At 40.3% G+C, this 24656-nt stretch overlaps 1 protein-coding gene across 2 annotated transcripts in view; it reads right to left on the bottom strand.

Annotated features, from left to right (window-relative positions):
- Positions 1–24656, bottom strand: part of LOC126291661 (1,5-anhydro-D-fructose reductase-like) — a 159247-nt gene that overhangs the window by 16781 nt on the left and 117810 nt on the right. Inside the window, exon 4 of one of the 2 annotated variants that reach the window (XM_049985236.1) lies at positions 1883–2142. The exons of the other annotated variant lie outside the window; for it this stretch is intronic. Coding sequence (XP_049841193.1) covers positions 1883–2142 — 260 coding nt within the window. The remainder of the gene's footprint in view (positions 1–1882; positions 2143–24656) is intronic. 2 annotated transcript variants of the gene reach the window in all.

Here is a 24656-nt window from a genome sequence, read left to right as displayed (position 1 = left end):
AGTACACATGGCAAAGGCTAGAATGTTTTATTTTACTTTTGACTTGAGCATAGCTGCTCCAAATTCTGACTATTGCTTTTCAACAGTGTAATTTTATGATTTAGCAACATTTCATTCTGATGAAGGTGCCCCCTGTATGTATCTAAACCTAGGTCACTGTACCTACCATTCATGTGCAACTGGTTGGCTGTTCGATCCTATGTTGAAACTAGTATATGGCTGCTGAGTAATCAGGCATGTTCAAAACTAGAACTATTGATGTCATTTGAGTAGGCTAATTTTGTGATGTATAGAAGAGCATGTAGGCTGTTTTATTTGCATTCAGCAACAGTTTACTTCTGTGAAGCCAGAATAGCAGCCTACTCATTGTATCTGATATCTGGTCACTCATTTATTGGACTGATGTGCTACTGAATAACAGATTTGTATAATCAGCAAATAGCACAGGAAAAGTTTTACGAAGGTTCAGGGGGAAATCATTAGTAAAAAGCAGAAAGAAAAGGGAGACCTAGAACAAAGCACTGTGGCACAACAGAAGTAATCAGGACTTTGCTAGAGCAAGTCCCTTCTTTTCTAGCATTAGCGACTTCAGCTACTGTGCTGTACATGCACAAGGGGCATAGAAGCACCCAAAGCAGAATTTGCATGGGGGGTGTGCCATAATTAGTTGAAAAATCTGAAATTGGTGAAAGTACAGAACCAAAGGTATTGTAGTAATCATGTGTTTGCAAACAAGCTATCTGTGAAGTGATAGCTTGTGTGTTGTAATCAGGCACCACTAACTTCAGTGTCAAATGGTGACGCAGTTAATACAAATGTACATGAAACATAAAGCTTTCGATCAAGCCCCCATGTAACTTAGCTCAAATTTCACCTGTGACATCCTTAACAAGAAATACATTACTACTTCACTACATTACATGGCACAATTTACTGTACATGTACACATGCTAAAGGAGTTTCCATGTGCTAACTAGTATCTCTTTTCCATTTTACACACAAATTTGTGTTTTCCTGTACAGTTGGATTCATAAAAACTTTGACCACATTTACCAATTTTAGCTACTTTCGTGGCAAACTTCCTGAAACATATCAATTTACTGGTGAGTTTTCTTGACATGGAACATATACTTTCTGCTGGTTAACACGTCGAGATAAAATTAGATGATAACTTGTGCACATTTGCCCCAGTTTTTCCAATGGAAAGTGAAATAATTTGTAAATTATTGAGTCTAAAAAGTGCCATTATTAAACTAAACATACCAGAAATTTTATATTTTTAAATGATTAATGGAAAATCTCATATAAAGATGTGAAACAAATACTAACAAAGAGATAGAGGGGCTGGCCAGTACTTACCACAGCCCAGTACAGACAATAGATACACAAATTTTGTGTATCTATCGGCAGTACTGAGCTGAGGTAAGTACTGGCCAGCCCCTCTATCTCTTTGTTAGTATTTTGTATTTTTATTATTTCTTCTCAGTGTAATAGACAACACATTTGTATTTAGGCTAGAAAGATGTAATAGGTGTACTTTTTCTGATTTTACTACGAGCTTTTAAAAATCTCAGGAATTAGCTTAAATGGAAACCGTTTCTTCTTTTAATATAAGATTAATAAACTTCTTTGTGTTAAATAGAACTGTCTGTGTAGAATTTATTTTAAAAACAGAAAACAGCCAATTTCCACGATCACTAGATCCATGATGGACAAGAGAGGAGAGGGGGGAGCACCAAAATAATTTGCCACTTGTGAGGGAAAATATTCTCCAGCTGCTCCGGTCTAAAGCGGTTCTTCATCTGCTCTTCTTATGCACCAACACGATTCGTGCTCATGTGATATAGTTGTACATAACGTAAGAAAATAAAGGGGTACGTGCTGGCTAGCATCCACAGGGATGGTCGCGCGGCCAGGAGGCCGCACCCCTGGCGCCCCCAGTGGGATGTAGGCGCAGACGGTGACGTCGAGGGCCCGGCAGAAGGCGCGCAGCTCGGCCTGCTGGAAGTAGGCATGCAGCTCCACCTGCAGGTTGGCAGGCCTGATGCGTGCCGACTGCCACACACGCTTCACCTGCCTCGCGTTGAAGTTGGACAGTCCGATAGACCGTGCACGGCCCACATCCACCTGATCCTCCATTGCCTGAAGGGCAATAAAGTGACATTGAATGTAAAGAAAATAAATGTCATGAATTTCAGTTTTGAGAGTGGAAATGACACACTAAATGAAATGTAGATGGCCTCTCTTTAGACAGTGTAAAAAATGCAAAATTTATGGGAATGAATATTGATTCTCATCTGGAGTACATAATTGCAAACAGAATGCCACCAGCATGTTATGCCTTTAGAGTCCTGTCATCAGTGTGTAAAGGCCAGTGTCTTTTATTCACATACACTCGATTCTTAGCTATGGATTTCTTTCCTGAGGAACATACGAACAAAATGTGAATGCAGTTTTCTGACTAAAAAAAAAAAAATTGAAACAATTTCTACCAAGGAATTAAACTGTACAATAAACTACCTGAGGAGATTCAAGAGGTTAGTGAAAGAAACTTATTAAAAGGCAGTTAAAAATATATTTTAAGGAATGCATACTACATCTACATCATCTTCCACAAGCCACCTAAAGGTGTCTGGTGGAGGGTACTTTCTGCACTACTATCTGAGCTGTCCAACCCTGCTCCATTTGTGAATAGCCCTTGGGAAGAATGATTGTGGGTAAGTGTCTGTATTGGCTCTAATTTCTTGAATTTTCTTCACATGGTCATTATGCAAGATGTATGTGTGTGTGTGTGTGGGGGGGGGGGACAAATATGTTTTTCAACTCTTCCCAGAAAGTGGTCTCTCAAAATTTCAATAGTAAATCTCTCCGTGAAGCACAATGCATCTCTTGTAATGTCTGCCAAAGGAGTTTGTTGAGCACCTCCGTAATGCTCTCGCGTCGACTAAATGATCCTGTGATGAAACATGCTCTTCGTTGGATCTTCTCTATCTCTTCTATCAGTGCTATCTGATAGGGATCCTAGATACATGAACAATATTCCAGAATCGGTCACACAAGCACCTTATAAGCCCCTTCCATTGCAGATGAATTACATTTTTGAAAGATTCTTCCTATGAATCTGAGTCTGGCACCTGCTTCACCCACTACTTGTTTTAAATGGTCATTCCACTTAAGGTTGCACTCGATAGTTACTCCTAGATATTTTACACCAGATATTGTTTCCATCAGTTGGTCACCAAAAGTGTACCTATACAGTAGTGGATTTCTTTCCTAATGTATGTCCAGTATGTTACATTTATTTACATTCATGGTCAACTGCCAGAGCCTGCACCATTCATCAGTTCTCTGGAGGTCATTTTATGACTCATTACTACCTTCCAGCAATGCTATTTTGTTGTAGACAACCATATGGTTTGCAAACAGTGTCAGTGATCATTTGACGCCTTCTACTATATCATTTATGTATACTGTAAACAGTAACAGTCATATCACACTTCCCTGGGGTATTCCAGGAATTACCTTTACATCTGTCAATTAAGAGCAAGGTGTTGAGTTCTGTCTGCAAAGAAGTCTTAAATCTAGTTGCAAATCTGCTGATACTCAATAAGCTCATATATTTTTCACTAAACGGCAGTGTGGGACAGCTGAAGTCAATGAACATGACATAAACCTGAACGCAGTTGTCTATGGCACTGTGGCTCTCATGGAGGAACAGAGTGAGCTGAGTTTCGCAAGATCTCTGTTTTTGGAATCTATATTAATTTGTATAGAGGTCATAATTCTTGAGCATAAAACATCTTCCATAATTCTACAACAGATTGATGTCAGCGATATACATCTATTTTTGTATGCATCAGTCCTACAGCCCATTTTAAAAACGGTAATGAACTGCACTTTCTTCCAATCACTAGGTACCCTTTGTTGCTCAACAATCTATGATAAATTTCTGCTAGAAGGGCAGCAAGTTCTTTTGCAAAATCTTTGTAGAATCCTGCAGGTATCTCATCTGGTCCCAGTGCCTTTACATTGCTAAGTGATTCTAGGTATTTTTCTATTCTGTGATCAGGTCTCTCAATATCTGCCATTTTGACGTTTGTATAAGTGAAAGAAGGGACCATGTTACGATCTTTCACTGTGAAACAATTTTGGAAGACCAAATTCAGTTTTCGGGCTTCTCTCTGTTATCTTCCATTTCAGTGCCAGTATGACAACTCACTGAATGAATAGATGATTTTTGACCCACTTACTGACTGTACATATGACCAAAACCTCTTAGGTTTTTTACTCAGACAAAGTTTCACTTTCAAGATCATTGATCACTACTCTCATTGCTGTCCTTACACTCATTTTCACTCTGGCTTTTATTTGGCAGCTAGGTTTTTACTTCTCTGGTATCTGAGACGAAGTTCTCTTTGTTTATGTAGCAGTTTTCTGGCATGGCTATTAACCCATGGTGGATCTTTCCCATCCCTTAAGACCTTACTCAGAAAATATTTGTCTAGGGCATATCACAGGATTCCTTTGAATTGTTTTCCACATATGGTGCTTATCACCGAATATTTGATAGTGACTGCTCAGATACTCTGAAATTTGTATCTTCTCACTCTTTCTAAGGAAAAATATCTTCGTACTTTTCTTAACATTCCTTGTCAGACCTGTAGTCACAGATGGTATCACAGCCTTATGATCGCTGATAGCTTCCTTTACATTAACTGATTCAATAAGTTCAGCTCTGCTTGTTACCAGGAGATCTAAGACATTAACCTCACAAGTTGGTGCTCTAACTATATTCTCAAAGTAATTTTTGGACAAGACATCCAGAACAATGTCACAAAAATCCCTGTCTCTGGCATCAGTTTTGATAGCATGACACTCCCAGTCTGTACCTGGTAAACTGTAGTCACCCCCCTTTTACAATGGCACGATCAGGAAAATTATTAATGCTATTCTGCAAGTTCTGTCTGAAGCATTCTATCACTAGAACTCCTAACCCAGGCAGTCTATAAAATCATCCAATTATCATTTTTGATTGAGCTTTGATACGTGATAACAAACATTCTCTAAGGACAATGTGGATAATTTATCAGGCAAATCATATTTGATCACAATATTCCATACAGTGAAGGTTTACTTGGATGACACAGAGTAGGGGTTTGGTAAAATGTTAACGGAAATAAGTAATAACAGTGAGTGACCATAAGACATCTTCCATTTCTCATAACACTTTCACTCTATGTTTTTTCCTTCTTTTCTCTTTTTCCCCTGGAAACCCTTTCTCCAAACTCTATACAGTATACAATACCAGCACCTTATGCTCTTTCTAAGCTCAACATTTCGCTCCTAATAAAGGGATGCTGACAGTTCTAGAAGCTAGAGATTGGGAATTTATGGTACACAAAATGCAAACCAAACACTGTCACTATGGTCCTGATGCAACTGATGGAGCATTTAGTCTTACATTGTGAAATAATCTGTGTATAGTGTGTGTGTTGCATCTGCAGTGTCTGGGACAGAGAAATGAATTAATAGTGTAGCACGAGCCTTTTACATTATTACGTAACTTCTTTACAAAATTACGCAGAGGTGAAAAAGGCATGGGACAGACATATGAACATATACAGATGGTGGTATTGTCGTATACACAAGGTATAAAAGGGCAATGCATTGGCAGAGCTGTTATTTGTACTCAGGTGGTGAATGTGAGAGGGTTTCTGATGCAATTATGGCCACACGATGGGCATTAACAGGCTTTGAACATAGAATGGTAGTTGGAGCTACATTCGTGGGACAGTTCACTTCAGAAATAATTAGGGAATTCAATATTCCGAGTTCCACAGTATCGAGAGTGTGCCAAGAATGTCAGATAAGGGGTGTTACCTCTCACCATGAACAACATAGTGGTCTTGACTTAGCGATCCAGAGCAGCACCATTTATGTAGAGTTGTCAGTGCTAACAGACAAGCAAAACTGCATGGAATAACTGCAGAAATCAGTGTGGGATGTACGACGAATCCATCTGTTATGGTGTGGCAAAATTTGGTGTTAATTTGATATGGCAGCAGATGACCGACGTGCGTGCATCAACTTGACTCGTGACTATATCGGTTGGAGCCAAGACAATTGGAAAGTTGTGGTCCGGTCAGATGAGTTCCAATTTCAGTTGGTAAGAGCTGACGGTAGGGTTCGAGCATGATGCAGACCCCGTGAAACTGTGGACCCTGGTTGTCAACATGGCACTGTACAAGCTGGTGTGGCTTCATAATGGTTTGGACAGTGTTTACATGGAACAGATCACTGACTGGAAATGGTTATGTTGGGCTACTTGGAGACCATTTGCAGCCATTCGTGGACTTCATGTTTCCAAACAATGAAAGAATTTTTACGGATGACAATATGCCACCTCACCGGGCCGTAATTAATTGTGATTGGTTTGAAGAACATTCTGGACAATTCCAGCAAATGATTTAGCCCCCCAGATCACCCAACGTGATCCCCATCAAACATTTATGGGAGATAATCGAGAGGTCAGTTCATGCACAATACCCTACACTGCCAACACTTTCACAATTGTGGACACGCGGAGAGTCAGTGTGGTTCAGTATTTCTGTACAGGCTTGCAACAACTCGTTGAGCCCAGGCCGTGTCGAGCTGCTGCAGTACGCCGTGCAAAAGAAGGTCTCACATGATACTGGGAGGTATCCCATGCCTTTTGTCACTTCAATGTATTGTCCACCAGTGATATGCAAAATTAATTGATTTCCGTGATATCTCAAGGCCACAACCAACCATCTGTCCAATTCTTTTAATATGTATGCAAATTCCTGGGGTGTAAATCAATTATGTTATTTTCATATTTCATAAACTGCAATACCATGATATGTCCAACTGGTCTGTGAAAGTGATTAACACTACTACTACTACTACTACTACTACTACTACTACTACCTCCACTAGCACCACCATCACTACTGATGCATTGGGGTGTGTGAGACTGAGCTGCTTCTGGGACAGAATCATGACATCATCATACTGCACATAGGAACAGCACTAACATGGGAAAATGTAAGGGGAAAATGATATAACCTATTGTGACAGCACTGCTATGAAACATTTGTGATGAAAATGTCCTTTTGCTAAGTTAAACCATCCATCACATGGGTAAATGTTTAGGACCATAGTCTAACATACACAGTCATGCTATTCCTACTCATTTCTTGTATATTCTGTAACAGTGGCATATTAAGGGCCCAGCAAACCTCAGTGTAAAATATGGTAACCAACTGCAAAATAGTGAAGTTTACATTGATTTATAACATGTTTGTTCTCTGATACAGTGCATTCCTGTCCACAATAACGTACGTCACTGCAACAGTGCTGCAATTTAATGAAGGTAACCTTGTTATGCACTTAATCTTAAGATAAATCAAAAACAAAGATTCAATGACTTACCAAATGGGAAAGCGCTTGTAGATAGACACAATAAAAAACACCCAGAGAATTTCAAGCTTTCACAACTGACGGTTGCTTCGTCAGGAAAGAGGGAAAGAGAGGGAAAGATGAAAGTATGTGGGTTTTAAGGGAGAGGGTAAGCAGTGTCTATCTACAAGCGCTTTCCCGTTTGGTATATCATTAATCATAAGATAAGATGCATATACTGAGTTACAATTACAAACATTTACTTATATGATGAATTGAGATCACTGTCTAGGGGTTGAGATGTCCAAGTCACATTTTCGGAGCTACAGAATGAAACAGAACCTTGCAGCACCAGTAACTTATATTATCCAAAATTTTTAGAAGTCATGTTCACATCGGTTAATACAACATTTTGTTTCAGCTTGAGTAATGATATATATATTTTCTCAACAACTTCACTAAAAACACTCTCATAACTTTATTTAACTGTGGCTGACAAACAACACCTGCTATAACTAATTTTCTTGGCCTTTCACCAGTCCTTGTATATAAAAAAATATATATATTAAAAACAAAGATTCCAAGGCTTACCAAGCGGGAAAGTGCCGGTAGATAGGCACAATGAATAAAACACACAAAGACACACACAGAATTTTGAGATTTCACAACCGGCGGCTGCTTCGTCAGGAAAGAGGGAAGGAAAAGGAAAGATGAAAGGATGTGGGTTTTTAGGGAGAGGGTAAGGAGTCATTCCAATCCCGGGAGCGGAAAGACTTACCTTAGGGGGAAAAAAGGATAGGTATATACTCGCGCACACACACACACACACACACACACACACACACACACACACACACACACACACATCCATCCATACATACACAGACACAAGCAGACATATTTAAAGGCAAAGAGTAAGGGCAGAGATGTAAGTCGAGGCGGAAGTGTGGAGGCAAAGATGTTGTTGAAAGACAGGTGAGGTATGAGTGGCGGCAACTTGAAATTAGCAGAGATTGAGGCCTGGTGGATAACGAGAAGAGAGGATATATTGAAGGGCAAGTTCCCATCTCCGGAGTTCGGATAGGTTGGTGTTGGTAGGAAGTATCCAGATAACTCGGACGGTGTAACACTGTCTCAAGATGTGCTGGCCTTGCACCAAGGCATGTTTAGCCACAGGGTGATCCTCATTACCAACAAACATTGTCTGCCTGTGTCCATTCATGCGAATGGACAGTTTGTTGCTGGTCATTCCCACATAGAAAGGGACCGTTTTATATGGAATGGGTGGCAGCTGTCATAATGGAGGTACTGTTGCTTGTTGGTGGGTTTGATGTGGAAGCTGGTCATTGGATGTGTGAAGCTGGTCATTGGACAGATGGAGGTCAACGTCAAGGAAAGTGGCATGGGATTTGGAGTAGGAACAGGTGAAGCTGATGGAACCAAAGGAGTTGAGGTTGGAGAGGAAATTCTGGAGTTGTTCTTCACTGTGAGTCCAGATCATGAAAATGTCATCTATAAATCTGTACCAAACTTTGGGTCAGCAGGCTTGGGTAACCAAGAAGGCTTCCTCTAACCGACCCGTAAATAGGTTGGCATATGAGGGGGCCATCCTGGTAACCATGGTTGTTCCCTTTAATTGTTGGTATGTCTGGCCTTCAAAAGTGAAGAAGTTGTGGGTCAGGATGAAGCTGGCTAAGGTGACGAGGAAAGAGGTTTTAGGTAGGGTGACAAGTGACCGGCGTGAAAGGAAGTGCTCCATTGCAGCAAGGCCCTGGACATGCGGGATATTTGTGTATAGGGAAGTGGCATCAGTGACAGCTGCCACCCATTCCATATCGAACGGTCCCTTCCCTACAGCCTAGGCCTTCGTGGCAAACGAATCTGCTCCAGTCCTGAATCCCTGGACCATTACACCAAAAACCTGAAAACAGCTTTCGCATCCCGAAACTACCCTCCCGACCTGGTACAGAAGCAGATAACCAGAGCCACTTCCTCATCCCCTCAAACCCAGAACCTCTCACAGAAGAACCCCAAAAGTGCCCCACTTGTGACAGGATACTTCCCGGGACTGGATCAGACTCTGAATGTGGCTCTCCAGCAGGGATACGACTTCCTAAATCCCCAAAATGAGATCCATCCTTCATGAAATCCTCCCCACTCCACCAAGAGTGTCTTTCCACCTTGCACCTAACCTTCGTAACCTCTTGGTTCATCCCTATGAAATCCCCAAACCACCTTCCCTACCCTCTGGCTCCTACCCTTGCAACCGCTCCCGGTGTAAAACCTGTCCTATGCACCCTCCCACCACCACCTACTCCAGTCCTGTAACCCGGAAGGTGAACACGATCAAAGGCAGAGCCATGTGTGAAAGCACCCACGTGATTTACCAACTGACCTGCCTACACTGTGACGCTTTCTATGTGGGAATGACCAGCAACAAACTGTCCATTCGCATGAATGGACACAGGCAGACAGTGTTTGTTGGTCATGAGTATCACCCTGTGACTAAACATGCCTTGGTGCATGGCCAGCACATCTTGGCACAGTGTTACACCGTCCGGGTTATCTGGATACATCCCACCAACACCAACCTATCCGAACTCCGGAGATGGGAACTTGCCCTTCAATATATCCTCTCTTCTCGTTATCCACCAGGCCTCAATCTCCGCAATGTCCCCTTCCTGGGACAATGAATTCATGGTGTTCTTATTTCAATTTCCTGGAGTGTATAATGGAAAATGTTATACCTATACTGTAGTACCATTTGGGCTGAATGTATCTGTTGCAGAGTTTATCAGAGCTTTAGATTATTAGATTTAGATTTAGAGTATTAGATTTAGATTTATAAGAGCTTTAGATTATGTGTTGGGAAAGGAATTGTTACATAAATTAACTATATATGTAGATGATATTTTGGTATCCAGTAAAAGTTGGGAAGAACACATAGGGTTACTTAAAGAAATTTGTGAGGAGTTTAGAAAAGGAGGAATCTCACTGAAGTTATCGAAACGTAAATTTGCAGTGAAACAATTAAAATTTTTGGGGCACATTATATCTGACAATGGAATTATGCCAGATGATGAGAAAATTGAAGCAATTGCACAGTTTCCACCACCTAGGAAAAAGAAACAGCTAAAGTCATTTCTCAGACTGTGTGGATTCTATAGGAAGTATTGTGCTACTCAGGCTCTTAATGCACCTTGTTTAGGGAATTTGCTTAAAAAGAATACTGTATGGGATTGGAATAAATATTGTCAGATTGCTTTTGAAGAGATTAAACATCAGTTGGTAAATAGTAAAATCTTATGTAGGCCAGATTTTGGGTTGCCTTTCTGTATTATGACTGACAGTAGTAACTGTGGTTTAGGGGCACACCTTTTCCAAGTGAGAAGTCAGAATGGGGTGGAAGAACATAGATCTATTGCTTTTGCCAGCAGGACATTGCAGAAACACGAGAGGCAGTACACCATTACAGAAAAAAAACTATTAGCCGTTCATTGGGCTTTCTCCAAATTTAAGAATTATTTATTGGGTCGTGAGGTGATAGTCTTTTCAGATCATAAAGCACTATCCTACTTACAAGAATGTAAATTATACCATACTAGAATCACGAGATAGGCACTTTTTCTTCAGCGGTTTAACTACACCATCAAATATATTAAAGGTGATGAAAATTGCATAGCAGATGCTCTTTCAAAGCATCCTTTAGGAGAATCTATTGGTGGCCATGGTGATGAAGGAGGGAATGAATTTAAAATTATGTATTTAAAAGAGATAAATGAGGAGAAAGATGTCTTGAAAATCTGCAGTGACATTAGACGGTTTCAGAATCATGATGAAGAGTGGAAACTGGTGAAAAGTTATATTGGAAAGAAGGGAAAAGAAAAAGTAGGGCAGTATTACAAAGTTCATAGGGGAATATTATTTCGGAGGATGAAGGAAGATAGTGAGGTATGGAAGTTATGTTGGCCATATGAATTTGTCAAATTACTTGTAAAATATACCCATGAAAGTTATGGTCACTGTGGGGCAGCAAAATGTATACAAAAGATTCAAGAAAACATTTACTTTTACAATATGGCGAGAACTGCGAGGAAAATCTTGTCCACTTGTGACTTGTGTCAGAGAGACAAGGTAACCAATCAAACGAGTAGAGGTCAGATGCAAAATATACTTATGAAACAGCAGCTTGATGTTGTAGCAATTGACTTGTATGGGCGACTGCCAACCACTAGAGGAGGGTTTATGTATGTTTTTGTAGTGGTGGACTTATTTTCCAAATTTATTAAGTTGTACCCATTGAGGAATGCTACTAGCAAAAACATTATTTCATGTTTTACCCGTGACTATTTTAAATGTGTAGGTGTACCCAAGGCAATTCTTAGTGGCAACGGATCACAGTTTACATCCAAAAGTTGGGAAACATTTATATATAGAGAGGAGATCAACCACATACTTATTTCAGCTTATCACCCATCCAGCAACCCAGCCGAAAGATGCATGTGTGAAATTGGGAGATTATTTAGGACTTACTGTCATACTGACCACAACACTTGGATACATTACATTAGCAAACTTGAAGATGTGATGAATAGCTTACAGCACAGTTCAACAGGATTCTCTCCACATGAGATACTTTATGATAAAAAGCCACCAAATCCTATTAGTGAATTGATTGAGTTTCCAGCATGTAAACAGCTTGTCAAAAGAAGAGAGAGAGGAGATTGTAAGGAACAACCTGAAAAAGCAAGGGGAAATTAGGAAAAGTAGACATGATAAGAGGGGGAAAATGTGCGAGTTTAATGTGGGAGATTTACTCCTAGTGAAAACAGTAGAAAAGTCAAAATCATTGTGTGGGGAACTTAAGAAATTCTTTGATATTTACACTCCTGGAAATTGAAATAAGAACACGGTGAATTCATTGTCCCAGGAAGGTGAAACTTTATTGACACATTCCTGGGGTCAGATACATCACATGATCACACTGACAGAACCACATGCACATAGACACAGGCAACAGAGCATGCACAATGTCGGCACTAGTACAGTGTATATCCACCTTTCGCAGCAATGCAGGCTGCTATTCTCCCATGGAGACGATCATAGAGATGCTGGATGTAGTCCTGTGGAACGGCTTGCCATGCCATTTCCACCTGGCCCCTCAGTTGGACCAGCGTTCACGCTGGACGTGCAGACCGCGTGAGACGACGCTTCATCCAGTCCCAAACATGCTCAATGGGGGACAGATCCGGAGATCTTGCTGGCCAGGGTAGTTGACTTACACCTTCTAGAGCATGTTGGGTGGCACAGGATACATGCGGACGTGCATTGTCCTGTTGGAACAGCAAGTTCCCTTGCTGGTCTAGGAATGGTAGAACGATGGGTTCAATGATGGTTTGGATGTACCGTGCACTATTCAGTGTCCCCTCGACGATCACCAGAGGTGTACGGCCAGTGTAGGAGATCGCTCCCCACACCATGATGCCGGGCGTTGGCCCTGTGTGCCTCGGTCGTATGCAGTCCTGATTGTGGCGCTCACCTGCATGGCGCCAAACATGCATACGACCATCATTGGCACCAAGGCAGAAGTGACTCTCATCACTGAAGACGACACGTCTCCATTCGTCCCTCCATTCACGCCTGTCGCGACACCACTGGAGGCGGGCTGCACGATGTTGGGGCGTGAGCGGAATACGGCCTAACGGTGTGCGGGACCATAGCCCAGCTTCATGGAGACGGTTACGAATGGTCCTCACCGATACCCCAGGAGCAACAGTGTCCCTAATTTGCTGGGAAGTGGCGGTGCGGTCCCCTACGGCACTGCGTAGGATCCTACGGTCTTGGCGTTCATCCGTGCGTCGCTGCGGTCCGGTCCCAGGTTGACGGGCACGTGCACCTTCCGCCGAACACTGGCAAAAACATGAATGTACTGTGGAGACCTCACGCCCCACGTGTTGAACAATTCGGTGGTACGTCCACCCGGCCTCCCGCATGCCCTCTATACGCCCTCGCTCAAAGTCCGTCAACTGCACATACGGTTCACGTCCATGCTGTCGCGGCATGCAACCAGTGTTAAAGACTGCGATGGAGCTCCGTATGTCACGGCAAACTGGCTGACACTGACGGCGGCGGTGCACAAATGCTGCGCAGCTAGCGCCATTCGACGGCCAACACCACGGTTCCTGGTGTGTCCGCTGTGCTGTGTGTGTAATCATTGCTTGTACAGCCCTCTTGCAGTGTCCGGAGCAAGTATGGTGGGTCTGACACACCGGTGTCAATGTGTTCTTTTTTCCATTTCCAGGAGTTTATATAGGACCATTTGTGATATCTGAGAACCCTCATCGAAATGCCTATAGGTTGATCTATCCTGAATCTAGAAAACTTTTTGGTCTACGTAACATCACGGAGTTGAAGCATTATAAAAGTCCAAGCTAAGTTTACAGTGTCACAATTTTGAAAACTTGGGACTCTGTCTTGATCTGTATCTTTGCTGTTTAATCTTGCATTTTGCTTTGTATATATTTATGGTTATTACAATGAATATCTTATGCTCTCGCCTTGCATGATGAGTGCAAAACTTAAATGTTTCTTTATACTCATGTGATTTGAAAATATAGATTTTTAATCTTAGTATCATTGTGTTAGTGTAAGTTGATGAGGCTATACTTCATCTGTTTGAATATGGCTATGTTGTGCTCAAAAGAGCTTATTTATTTAGACATTATGCTTAATATCTTTGTTATTGATATTTATTATACACAGTGTAAACTGTTTGTAACATTTTGTTACTGAAGATCCTTTATGAACCAGACTTTATGAGTAACTGACCAACACACTCTTATGCTAAGTATTTGTGTTGGGGAGAGAAGTTTTCATGTTTCTATTCTTGTTTATGCTTATGGAGTTTTAACTTTTGTATTATCATTTTTGTTGGATAATTTTGTCTTGTCCAATAACTATGGACTTTTAACGCAGTATTGGGCCATGTTGCTTCAAGACAGATCACTAGTCTAATCTTGTTTGAAAACATGTGCACTGTGCACATAAGCAGATACCTGGACAGGCATTTACTCTTGAACCAGTGAAACAATTATCATTTCTGTGAGAAACGTACCTGAACTATAGTTTTAGAACACTTATATATGCTATACATTGGCCGGCCGCGGTGGTCTCGCGGTTCTAGGCTCTCAGTCCGGAACTGCGCGACTGCTACGGTCGCAGGTTCGGATCCTGCCTCGGGCATGGATGTGTCTGATGTCCTTAGGTTAGTTAGGTTTAATTAGTTCTAAGTTCTAGGCGACTGATGACCACAGATGTTAAGTCGCATAGTGCTCAGAGCCATTTGAACCATTATTGCTATACATTGTTTTTCTTGTTGAGGCATAACTCACAAAATATGAGTACTTAAGTATAATAATTTGTACCATTGCCTGTTGTGAGGCTTATCCACTATTACCTCAAGTATATATGGATTTAATAGGATACCATACACTTTAGAAATGTACATTTTGATTTACTGATATCTAACATAAAAACACAATGATAGGACTGGAAAGAAATAACAGTAGATGAGATTCTTCAGTGGTAAACTTTTATTCGTGAATCCTTTTTACGTAGTATTTAAATTTCTTTATGCCTTGCGTTATTACTTAGTCAAAATTCCGGAGATGTGACGTTTGTTCTATACCACTGAGACATCTCATTCGAAACTTACCTTGCCACTGACAATGTTGTGTTTGTAATACACAAACACCTAGGTAATTCTGTCAAGATTTGATTCTGAGATCTATGAAACGACTGTGAAAGCAGTCTATATATGATAAAACTGTACACTCTAAATGACATTAGAAATCTGGAATTAATCACTTACTGAAGATATACATTGAAACAGCAGATATCAAAATGCTGACAATTTCACTTACTTATGCACAAAGCTATGAAACTTTGGTTTTGTTGCGTGGTCAGCTCAGTATGGGTTAATTGAATGGGGAGTAGAAGTCATGTCTTATGACATAGGCAACTACACTAACCACAAATTTACACTCGTGAAGTGAGTTATATGCTACGATATGGATATGTGACTGCGAGAAGTTATGACCAGAGTAACCTGTCTTTACTACAAAGTATGTGAGTTGAAGTATGAGGATGAAAAACTGCAATTAATCTTGAGTGAACCAGCGTTCATACTCTAATAGTGATGGTGATCCTGTTTTGCCACAGTTGTGTATACTATGTGGTTCTCATGGAGACACATAGACGCTGTGCACCTTGGTACTGGTTGGACTTCTGCATACTGTTTAGTCTTGTGTCCTGTGCATATGGCCAAGATTGATTGAAGGCTGAGTATTGGTGGCAGAAGGTGGATGATTCTGCAATATAATTAACTAATCTATATGTTTTATGTGACAAAGGAACTGGGTATGGAGAGAGGACTACACACTGTACATAGATGTACACTTAACATGATTACACATTGCCTATGCCATCAGTAGAGGGAATTTTCATATATATGGTTTTTTTTATATTTTCTTTGAATTTTAGGATTAGAAGCGTGTTTGCTATTTTATTATCTTATATTGAAAAACTGACCTGACCAAGCAATTGCTAGATTCTGTTCTGATCAGTTGAGAAAACAACAACTCTTTTATGTGGATGGAGCTCTGTATCTCCGCAGATTTATGTTTTACTGACTAACTCTGAAAGAAATTGATCTTGTATAGACACAGAACATGAGATAAGGGTAGGTTGGATGAGTGTCAGCATGGAGTGGATTAGGATTAGAGGATAAAGTACATGCAGGAACTGACAAACACAAAACTTTGTGTAGTATTTACATGTATTCACTTTATTACTATTTAATTTATATTTGTGAGAAAAGTATTTTCCCACTACATTTGACGGGGTTTACAGATTCCCATTGCAATGCCACCTTTGAATTTGTAAATTTGAATTATTTTATACATATGTACAAGTGAAGCATGATACCACTGATGATGGCTGGGTTAAAATGATCCCATTGCACTGCCATTTCTAAACTCTCACTTTTTAGCTATTTTACGATACATTATGGAAAACTTATTGATATGAGGACTCTGAGACGCTTATTTAACTGAGATTGTTCAAATGATACTCTTTACATCAAAAAAATATTAGCCACATATTTCTCAGTAGATGTCTGAACTAAACTGAAAATAACCTTTTTAGCTGATGTTAAAACCAAGTCGATATAAGACCACATTTATCTCTTTTATGTCTTACTTTTAGTGTCTAATATATTTGTACAATCATTATATAAATATGTAAGTGAACTCTCGTAATCAAACCCAGTATGGTATGGAAGAGGCATCCTGGGTGAGATACCAATGTATTTATATGTGACTAATTAAGTGTTGTATGATTTCAGAAAAATTACCATGATATAATTTGACAGATGAGGCGATTAAGCGTACAAATTCAAGAGGAGAAGACCAGCAGAAAGAGACGAGAAGACAACTATTGAAGATTACATTAATTACATAAAAAACCAGTGGTTCATTGCTTTGCATATCTGTCAAGATCTCTTGCAAAATACTTTTGCATGAAATCTCGAGGTGTGTGTGTGTGTGTGTGTGTGTGTGTGTAATGTAACGGGCTACTGAAGAGTGCGATACCACCCTTATAGTCGCATCTGCCCTTGCTCCAATTTCATTTCTATGATTTTTTTAATTTAATATTATTGTATGTAGTATTTAATTTTGCCCAAATCTTTTTTATTATATTATTCTATAATGTGAACTTTTTTTTCTGGAGAATATGTTGGCACCAGTGTGAGCCAAAGACATTTGTGTGTGAAAGGTAGAGAGTCGGACATTGTTAAGGTGACTGTTGGAGTGAGTTAGTTGGACTGTTGTGGGGAGAGCGTGGTTTTGTGAGGTGGACTGTTGATGGGAGTACGGAAGGAAGTCTGTCGTCTTATATAGAGAGTATCTATAAATAGTATGTAATATGAAGATGGAAATTATTGTGAAAAAGTTAAATTAATAAAAATGAAGAATCAATAGTAAAACAAAAAGGGAGTACCAGTTTTCATTAGCACACAAAGACCCGGACCTAATATTAGCAATGTTAGATGGATGGAACACACCATGGCGAGAATCAAGACAATGAGACCAAATTTAGCATGTAAAGGTAAGGTGTTTTAATTAGTTTTAGTATTCTGTGATGTATCATTCTTTTGTCTAAATATTAAGCTTAACATCGTCTGTTGTAGATACAAACTACCCAAGCTGGCGGGGTGTCGTCAATTGATCATCATAATCTCAGGGTTTGAAATAGCATTTAAATGAATTGAAAGTTTGTTGCTTGATATTTGATTTTCACCCCGGACAAAAGAGGGTACATTACAAAGTCATCCACAAGATGTGCACGATGGGGTTGCAAACTGTCGTACATGAAGACGAATTCCTCACCAGTGTGCTGCTGATATGGTTGCACTATTGGTTGGAGTGTGGCATTCACGTAACGTACAGCCATTATGGCACTCCTTCCATGACCACCAATGGTGTACATCAGCCCTACATAATGCCACCCCAAAACAGCAGGGAACCTTCACCTTGTTGCACTTGCTGGACAGTATGTCTAAGGAGTTCAGCTTGACTGGGTTGCCTCCAGTCACATCTCCAACTACTGTCTGGTTGAAGGCATATGCAACACTCATTGGTCAAGAGAAAGTGATGCCAATCCTGAGCAGTCCATTCAGCATGTTGTTGGGTCCATCTGCACTGTACTGCATGGTGTCACGGTTGCAAGGATGGACCTCACCATGGATGTTGGGAGTGAAGCTGTGCATCATGCAGCCTATTGTGCACAGCTTGAGTCATAACACGACGTCCTGTGGCTGCTCCAACCCATAATCCACAGGTAGCGGTCATCTATTGCAGTAGTAACCCTTGGCCAGCTTGAGCAAGGTATGTCATCGGCAGTTCCTGTCACTCCGTATTTCCTCCACGTCCAAACAACATCAGTTTGGTTCACTCTATGACGCCTGGACACTTCCCTTGTTGAGAGCCCTTCCTGGCACTAACTAAAAATGCAGATGCAATCAAGCTGCAGTACTGACCTTCTAGGCATGGTTGAACTACAGACAATACAAGCCATGTACCTCCTTCCTGGTGGAATGACTGGAACTGATTGGCTGTCGGACACCTCCATCTAATAGGTGCTGCTCATGCATGGTTGTTTACATCTTTGGGTGGGTTTAGTGACATCTCTGAACAGTCAAAGGGACTGTGCCAGTGATACAATATCCACAGTCAGTGTCTATCTTAAGAAGTTCTGGGGTGATGCAAAACTTTTTTTGATGTGTGTATATTGAGAAAAAAATTGCTACAAAAACTGAAAAATGCAAACATTTCTCGGAATGTTTGTGTCCAACTAAGATAAATAATACATTCAGTAAATATGTATAACAAACCCAAGAAGGGAGTTACTCAACATTCAGTGACCAGTGCAAAATTATTCAATACTTTCATCAATGACCTCTCCTCATACGTATCTACAGAAGAAGTAAAAACCATACTTCTGCAGAAGGGTTTGTTATGTGGGTTTCGTTACCAAACAACAAAGGAAGCAATTATCAGATAAAATGAATCTGGAAATGTATTCACAGGTGCATATACGGACAACTTCCAACATCAAAACTTTCTGGCAGACTGGGTCGTGAACTTGGATTTCCTGCTTGTTGCTATTGGTTGTCTTAACCACTTCACTTGGTACTGGTGGATAAATATCATATTGCAGTGCAATATCATAAAATGAAACAAGTGACAAATCACCCCAAAGATTGGACACATGAAAACCTTATGGAAATAAGTATGTACTAAGAAAACCTTCTAGCAAATATTTTCTTTATGTCACTCTTATACAAAACTAATTTTAAAAATTGGAGGGTAAGATATACAGTGGAATGAATATTTGGCATGTGTATGGATCAAAAATTAAACTGGCCCTACATAAGGAAACAGTTGAGAAAGCACAAAACACTAAGTTTACTGAAGACATTAACCGGTAGTAAATGGGGATATTCAAGAACAGTGAACAGTGTCATTTAAACAACTTACATGCAACCAATTTTAACACACAGTAGCAAACAAGTTGTTACAGCTGCTACCAGAAATATCAGCAGGTTAGAGATAGTCCAGAACCAGGCATTAAGAATAACTGGTGGAGGAAAATCAGCACATTTAGTATCCAACAGAATTGTAACTGGATTAGAATCTATTGAAATAAATATTCAAAGGTTCAGCATGAGGAACTGATTAAGCTACCCTGCCATATTAAGCAACAAAAATAATAAAATTTTGGAATATAATATAACCGTATAGATAAAAAAATCTACTCACTGTCATCATCAGCAGGAGCCAGTGGCTCCTTCTTCTGGCAGCGGGGCTGAAGGGGGAGGATGAGGGAGAATGAAGCCCAGGATGTACCAGACAGGATGAGAAGGAAAGAATGATGGTTGGGGGTTATACCATATGAGATTTGAAAACATGAGGCCTTAACGGTGGAATGTAGGTTAACATCGAAGATAAAGATTGCTGACAAAACATCATGCAAGATGAGACAACATAGAACTGTTGTTGTCGTTGTTGTTGTGTTCACTCTGAGACAGGTTTGATGCAGCTCTCCATGCTACTTTATCATGTCCAAACCTCTTTACCTCAGAATGACTACAGCAACCTACATCCTTCTGAATCCACTTACTTTATTCATCTCTTGGCTTCCCTCTAAGATTTTACCCTCACACTTACTTCCAATGCTAAATTGGTGATCCCTTGATGTCTCTGAATGTGTCCATCAACTGATCCCTTCTTTTAGGCAAGATGTGGCACAAATTTCTTTTCTCCCCAATTCTGTTCAGTACATCCTCATCAGTTACATGATCTACTCATCCAATCTTCTGCATTCTTGTGTAGCACCACATTTCATAAGCTCCTATTCAGTTCTTGTCTAAACTGTTTGTAATCCATGTTTCACTTCCATCCTCCTTTCAAGACAATGTCCATTTCATTCAACTGCTCTTCCAAGTTCTTTGGTGTCTCTAACAGAAATACAATGTTTTAGGAAAACCACAAAGTTTTTATTTCTTCTCCCGGAACTTAAATTCACAGGCCAATTTTTTCTTTGGTTTCTTCTGGTGCTTGCACAATGCACGGTAGAGTAACATTGGAATTGACTACAGTCCTCTCTCATCCACTTCTCAATCACTGTTTGCCTTTCATGCCCCCTTCAACTCATAACTGCTATCTGGTTTGCATATAAGTTGTAAAGCCTTTTGTTTTACTGCTGCTGCCTTCAGAATTTCAAAGGGAGTATTCCAGTCAACATTGTCAAAATCTTTCTCTAAGTCTACAAATTTGTGTCAGTATTTTCCAACCGTGATTTATGAAACTGAGTCTGGTAATTTTCATACCTTTCAGCCACTACTTTCTTTGTGATTGGAATTGTTACATTCTTCTTGAAGTCTGAGGGTATTTTTCCTGACTCATATATCTTGCACACTAGATGGAACAGTTTTGTCATGGCTGGCTCCCCCAAGGATATCAGTGTTTCTTGTGGAGTATCATCTGCTCCAAGGACCTTGTTTCAGTTTAGATCTTTCGGTGCTCTGTCAAATTCTTCTCGCAGTATCATATTCCTATCTCATCTACATCCTCTCCCTTTTCTATAATATTTCCTTCAAGTTCATCTTCCTTATATAGACCCTCTGCATTCACCTTCCATCTTTCAGCTTTCCATTCTTTGCTTAGGACTGGTTTTCCACCTAAGCTCTTGATATTCATACAGCTGCTTCTCTTTTCCTATAAAGCCTCTTTAATTTTCCTGTAGGTGGTATCTATCTTTCTCCTAGTTAAATATGCTTCTAAATCCATACATTTGTACTCTAGCCACTCCTGCTTCTCCATTTTGCACTTCCTGTCAGCCTCATTTATTAGACATTTGTATTTCCTTTCATTCACTTCATTTGATGCATTTTTGTATTTTCTCCTTTTGTAACCCAAATTTAATACCTCCTCTGATGTCCAAGGATTTCCATCAGGCCTTGTCTCTTCACCTATTTGATCCTCTGCTGGCTTCACTACTTCATCTCTCAAAGCTTCCAGTTCATCTTCTATCATAAACCTTTCCCCTGTTCTTGTCAATAGTTACCTAATGTTCCCTCCAAAACTCTCAAGAAACTATGGTTCTTTCAACTTATCCAGATCCCATCTCCTTAATTCCACACATTTTTGCAATTTCAACAGTTTTAATCAACAGGTAATAACCAATAAATAGTGCTCCCAGTTTGCATCTGCCCCTGGATATGTCTTCCAATTGAAAATCTGATTCTGTAATCTGTGTATCACCATTAATTTATCAATATGAAACCTTCTGGTGTTTCCAGGTCTCTTGCATATATATAGCCTTCTTTCATGGTCCTTCACCTGAGTGTTAGTGATGATTAAATTATGCTCTATGCAAAGTTCTACCAGAAGGCTTTCATTTCTTTTCCCTAGCCATCCTCTTTCTTTTCCTACTATCAAACCCCAGTCTCCCATTAAAATTAAATTCCCATCTCCCTTCACTATCTGAACAATTTCTTTTCTCCCTTCATACATTTCTTCAATCTATTCATCATCTGTGGAGCTAGAGGGCATATAAAATTGTACTACTGGGCTGGGCTGTCTTGGTTGCGATAATACATTCACTGTGCTGTTCATACTAGCTTTTCTGCATTCCTATTTTCTTATTCATTGTTAGACCTACTCCTACATTACTCCTATTTGATTTTGTATTTACAATCCCTTACTCACCTGAAAAGAAGTCCTACTATATTCAGTTTCAATCTATCGACTTCTCTTTTTACTCACCTATCTGCCCAGTTAATGAAGCTAGCATTCTACTGACCTGAAGAAAGCCAATTTTGTTTCTCCTGATAACATTAAATAACGAATAATAAATGTGAGAGAAATATCTATATCTGTATCTGTGTGTACATCTGTTGTCTGCAAACCACCATGAACTGCATGACAGAGTGTACATCCCATTGTATCAGATATTAGGGCTTTTCCCATTCCATTCACATATGGACTACAGGAAGAACAACTGTTTAAACACCTCCATATGTGCTGTGATCAGTCTAACTCATTATCCCTATGGGTGCAATATGTAGGGGGCGTTAGTATACTGAGAGATTCCTCATTTAAAATTGGTTCTAGAAACATTCGAACTAGATTGGTTGGTTGGTTTAAAAGGGGGGGGGGGGGGACCAAACTGCTTGGTCATCAGTCCCTAACTAGGCTTTCACAGGATGCATCTGTCTTCAATCATCTGCCAGTTCAGTTTTTTTAACATCCCTGTGAGACAGTTGAAGTTAAATAGCAACACTATACTCAATATAATGAGTTGAGAAGTGTACTAAAAGGTGTGTATTGCACACTCCAGCATGAAACATAATGCTGTTACATTAGTATACAAGGTGTATGAAGCACAGCCAACATGTCTGTTATTCTTTAGGGTTCTTAAGAGTCCTGAGAGCTATGAAACATCATATTACAGGGCTGTTTAGTTACAATTCTCTTGTAATCTACAGACATCTTAAGCAATGTGTGGTGCCTATTTTAGGAACTAAATTTCCACACATAAGATTGTTGAGCAGACATAGTTATATTATAACATGAATGAGTATTTTAAAATAACATCAGTGGTTTGTGGTGTGGGTTCCTGTAGTCATGTCCTAGTTCATGAACCACGGGCAATGTATGAGTGGCCAAGTAAGTGGTCCTAACTGTCGGGATGCCAGTTACTTTGGATTAAGGCTGGGCATCCTGGACATATTCTGAGTCGTGGTCACCTTTGTGCTCATACGGCAAAGACTACCAAATCCACCGGTTAGTCCCTCAACCGTTAGGGGTAAAACCCAATGGGACTCGGGGCAAGTAAGGCTAGCAACCTGATTCCCTGGTACTTTAAATGTGATGCTGGCAACAATCAGAGCAAAATGCCTCGGACCTTTGGAGGTGATGGAGTCCCACCTCTAACTGACAAACCAGGGACTCCTAAGATACGACTTGGCAGACAAATGGTAATGAGATGTGGAGCTATTAATATCAATGGGGGCTACTCTGGAAAGAAGGTAGAGCTGGCAAAGGCTGCAAGTAAGATGGGGCTGGACATTTTAGCTGTTAGTGACATTCGGGTAAGGGGTGAGAAAGAAGAGGAAGTGGGAGAATACAAGGTCTACCTGTCAGGGCTCAAAGCAGGAATAGCACAATGGGGTGTAGGGCTTTACATCAGGAAAGAAATGGAACCCAGCGTAGTTGCAATAAGGTATGTAAACGAACGACTTATGTGGGTAAATTTGACAGTGTCTAGCAAGAAAATTAGGATAGTGTCAGTATATTTGCATTATGAAGGGACAGATCAAGATAAGATGGATAGTTTTTCTGAGGCACTCAGTGATGTAGTTGTCAGAGTAAAGGACAAGGACAGTGTTCTGCTCATGGGTGATTTTAACGCCAGGATTGGAAATCGAACAGAAGGGTATGAAAAGGGTATGGGTAAATTTGGAGAGGATATGGAGGCCAACAGGAACGGGAAACAACTCTTGGATTTCTGTGCCAGTATGGGCTTAGTAATCACAAATTCCTTTTTTAAACATAAGAACATTCACCGGTATACTTGGGAAGGCAGGGGAACCAGATCTGTCATTGACTGTATAGTAACAGATCAGGAATTCAGGAAGGCTGTGAAGGACACACGTGTATTCAGGGGATTCTTTGATGACACTGATCATTATTTAATCTGCAGTGAAATTAGGATTGTGAGGCCGAAAGTGCAGGAGGTCAGGTCCATATGTAGGAGGATAAGAGTGGAGAAACTTCAGGATAAGGAAATCAGGCACAAGTACATAACAGCGATCTCAGAAAGGTACCAGTTAGTTGAATGTAGTCAATTACAGTCATTGGAAAAGGAATGGACGAGGTACAGGGACACAGTTCTAGGAGTGGCTAAAGAATGTCTTGGAACAGTAGTGTGTAAAAGTAGGATAAAGCAAACAGCTTGGTGGAATGACACGATCATGGCAGCCTGTAAAAGGAAAAAGAATGCTACATGCTAGAACTCAGGTAGACAGAGAAAGTTATGTTGAAGAAAGAAACAAAGCCAAACAGATAATTGCAGTATCGAAGAAGAAATCTTGGGAACACTTTGGAAACAGG

This window comes from Schistocerca gregaria, chromosome 9, assembly GCF_023897955.1.
Source record: "Schistocerca gregaria isolate iqSchGreg1 chromosome 9, iqSchGreg1.2, whole genome shotgun sequence".
Classification (NCBI taxonomy): Eukaryota; Metazoa; Arthropoda; class Insecta; order Orthoptera; family Acrididae; genus Schistocerca; species Schistocerca gregaria.
This window is presented reverse-complemented; position numbering and strand designations above follow the sequence as displayed.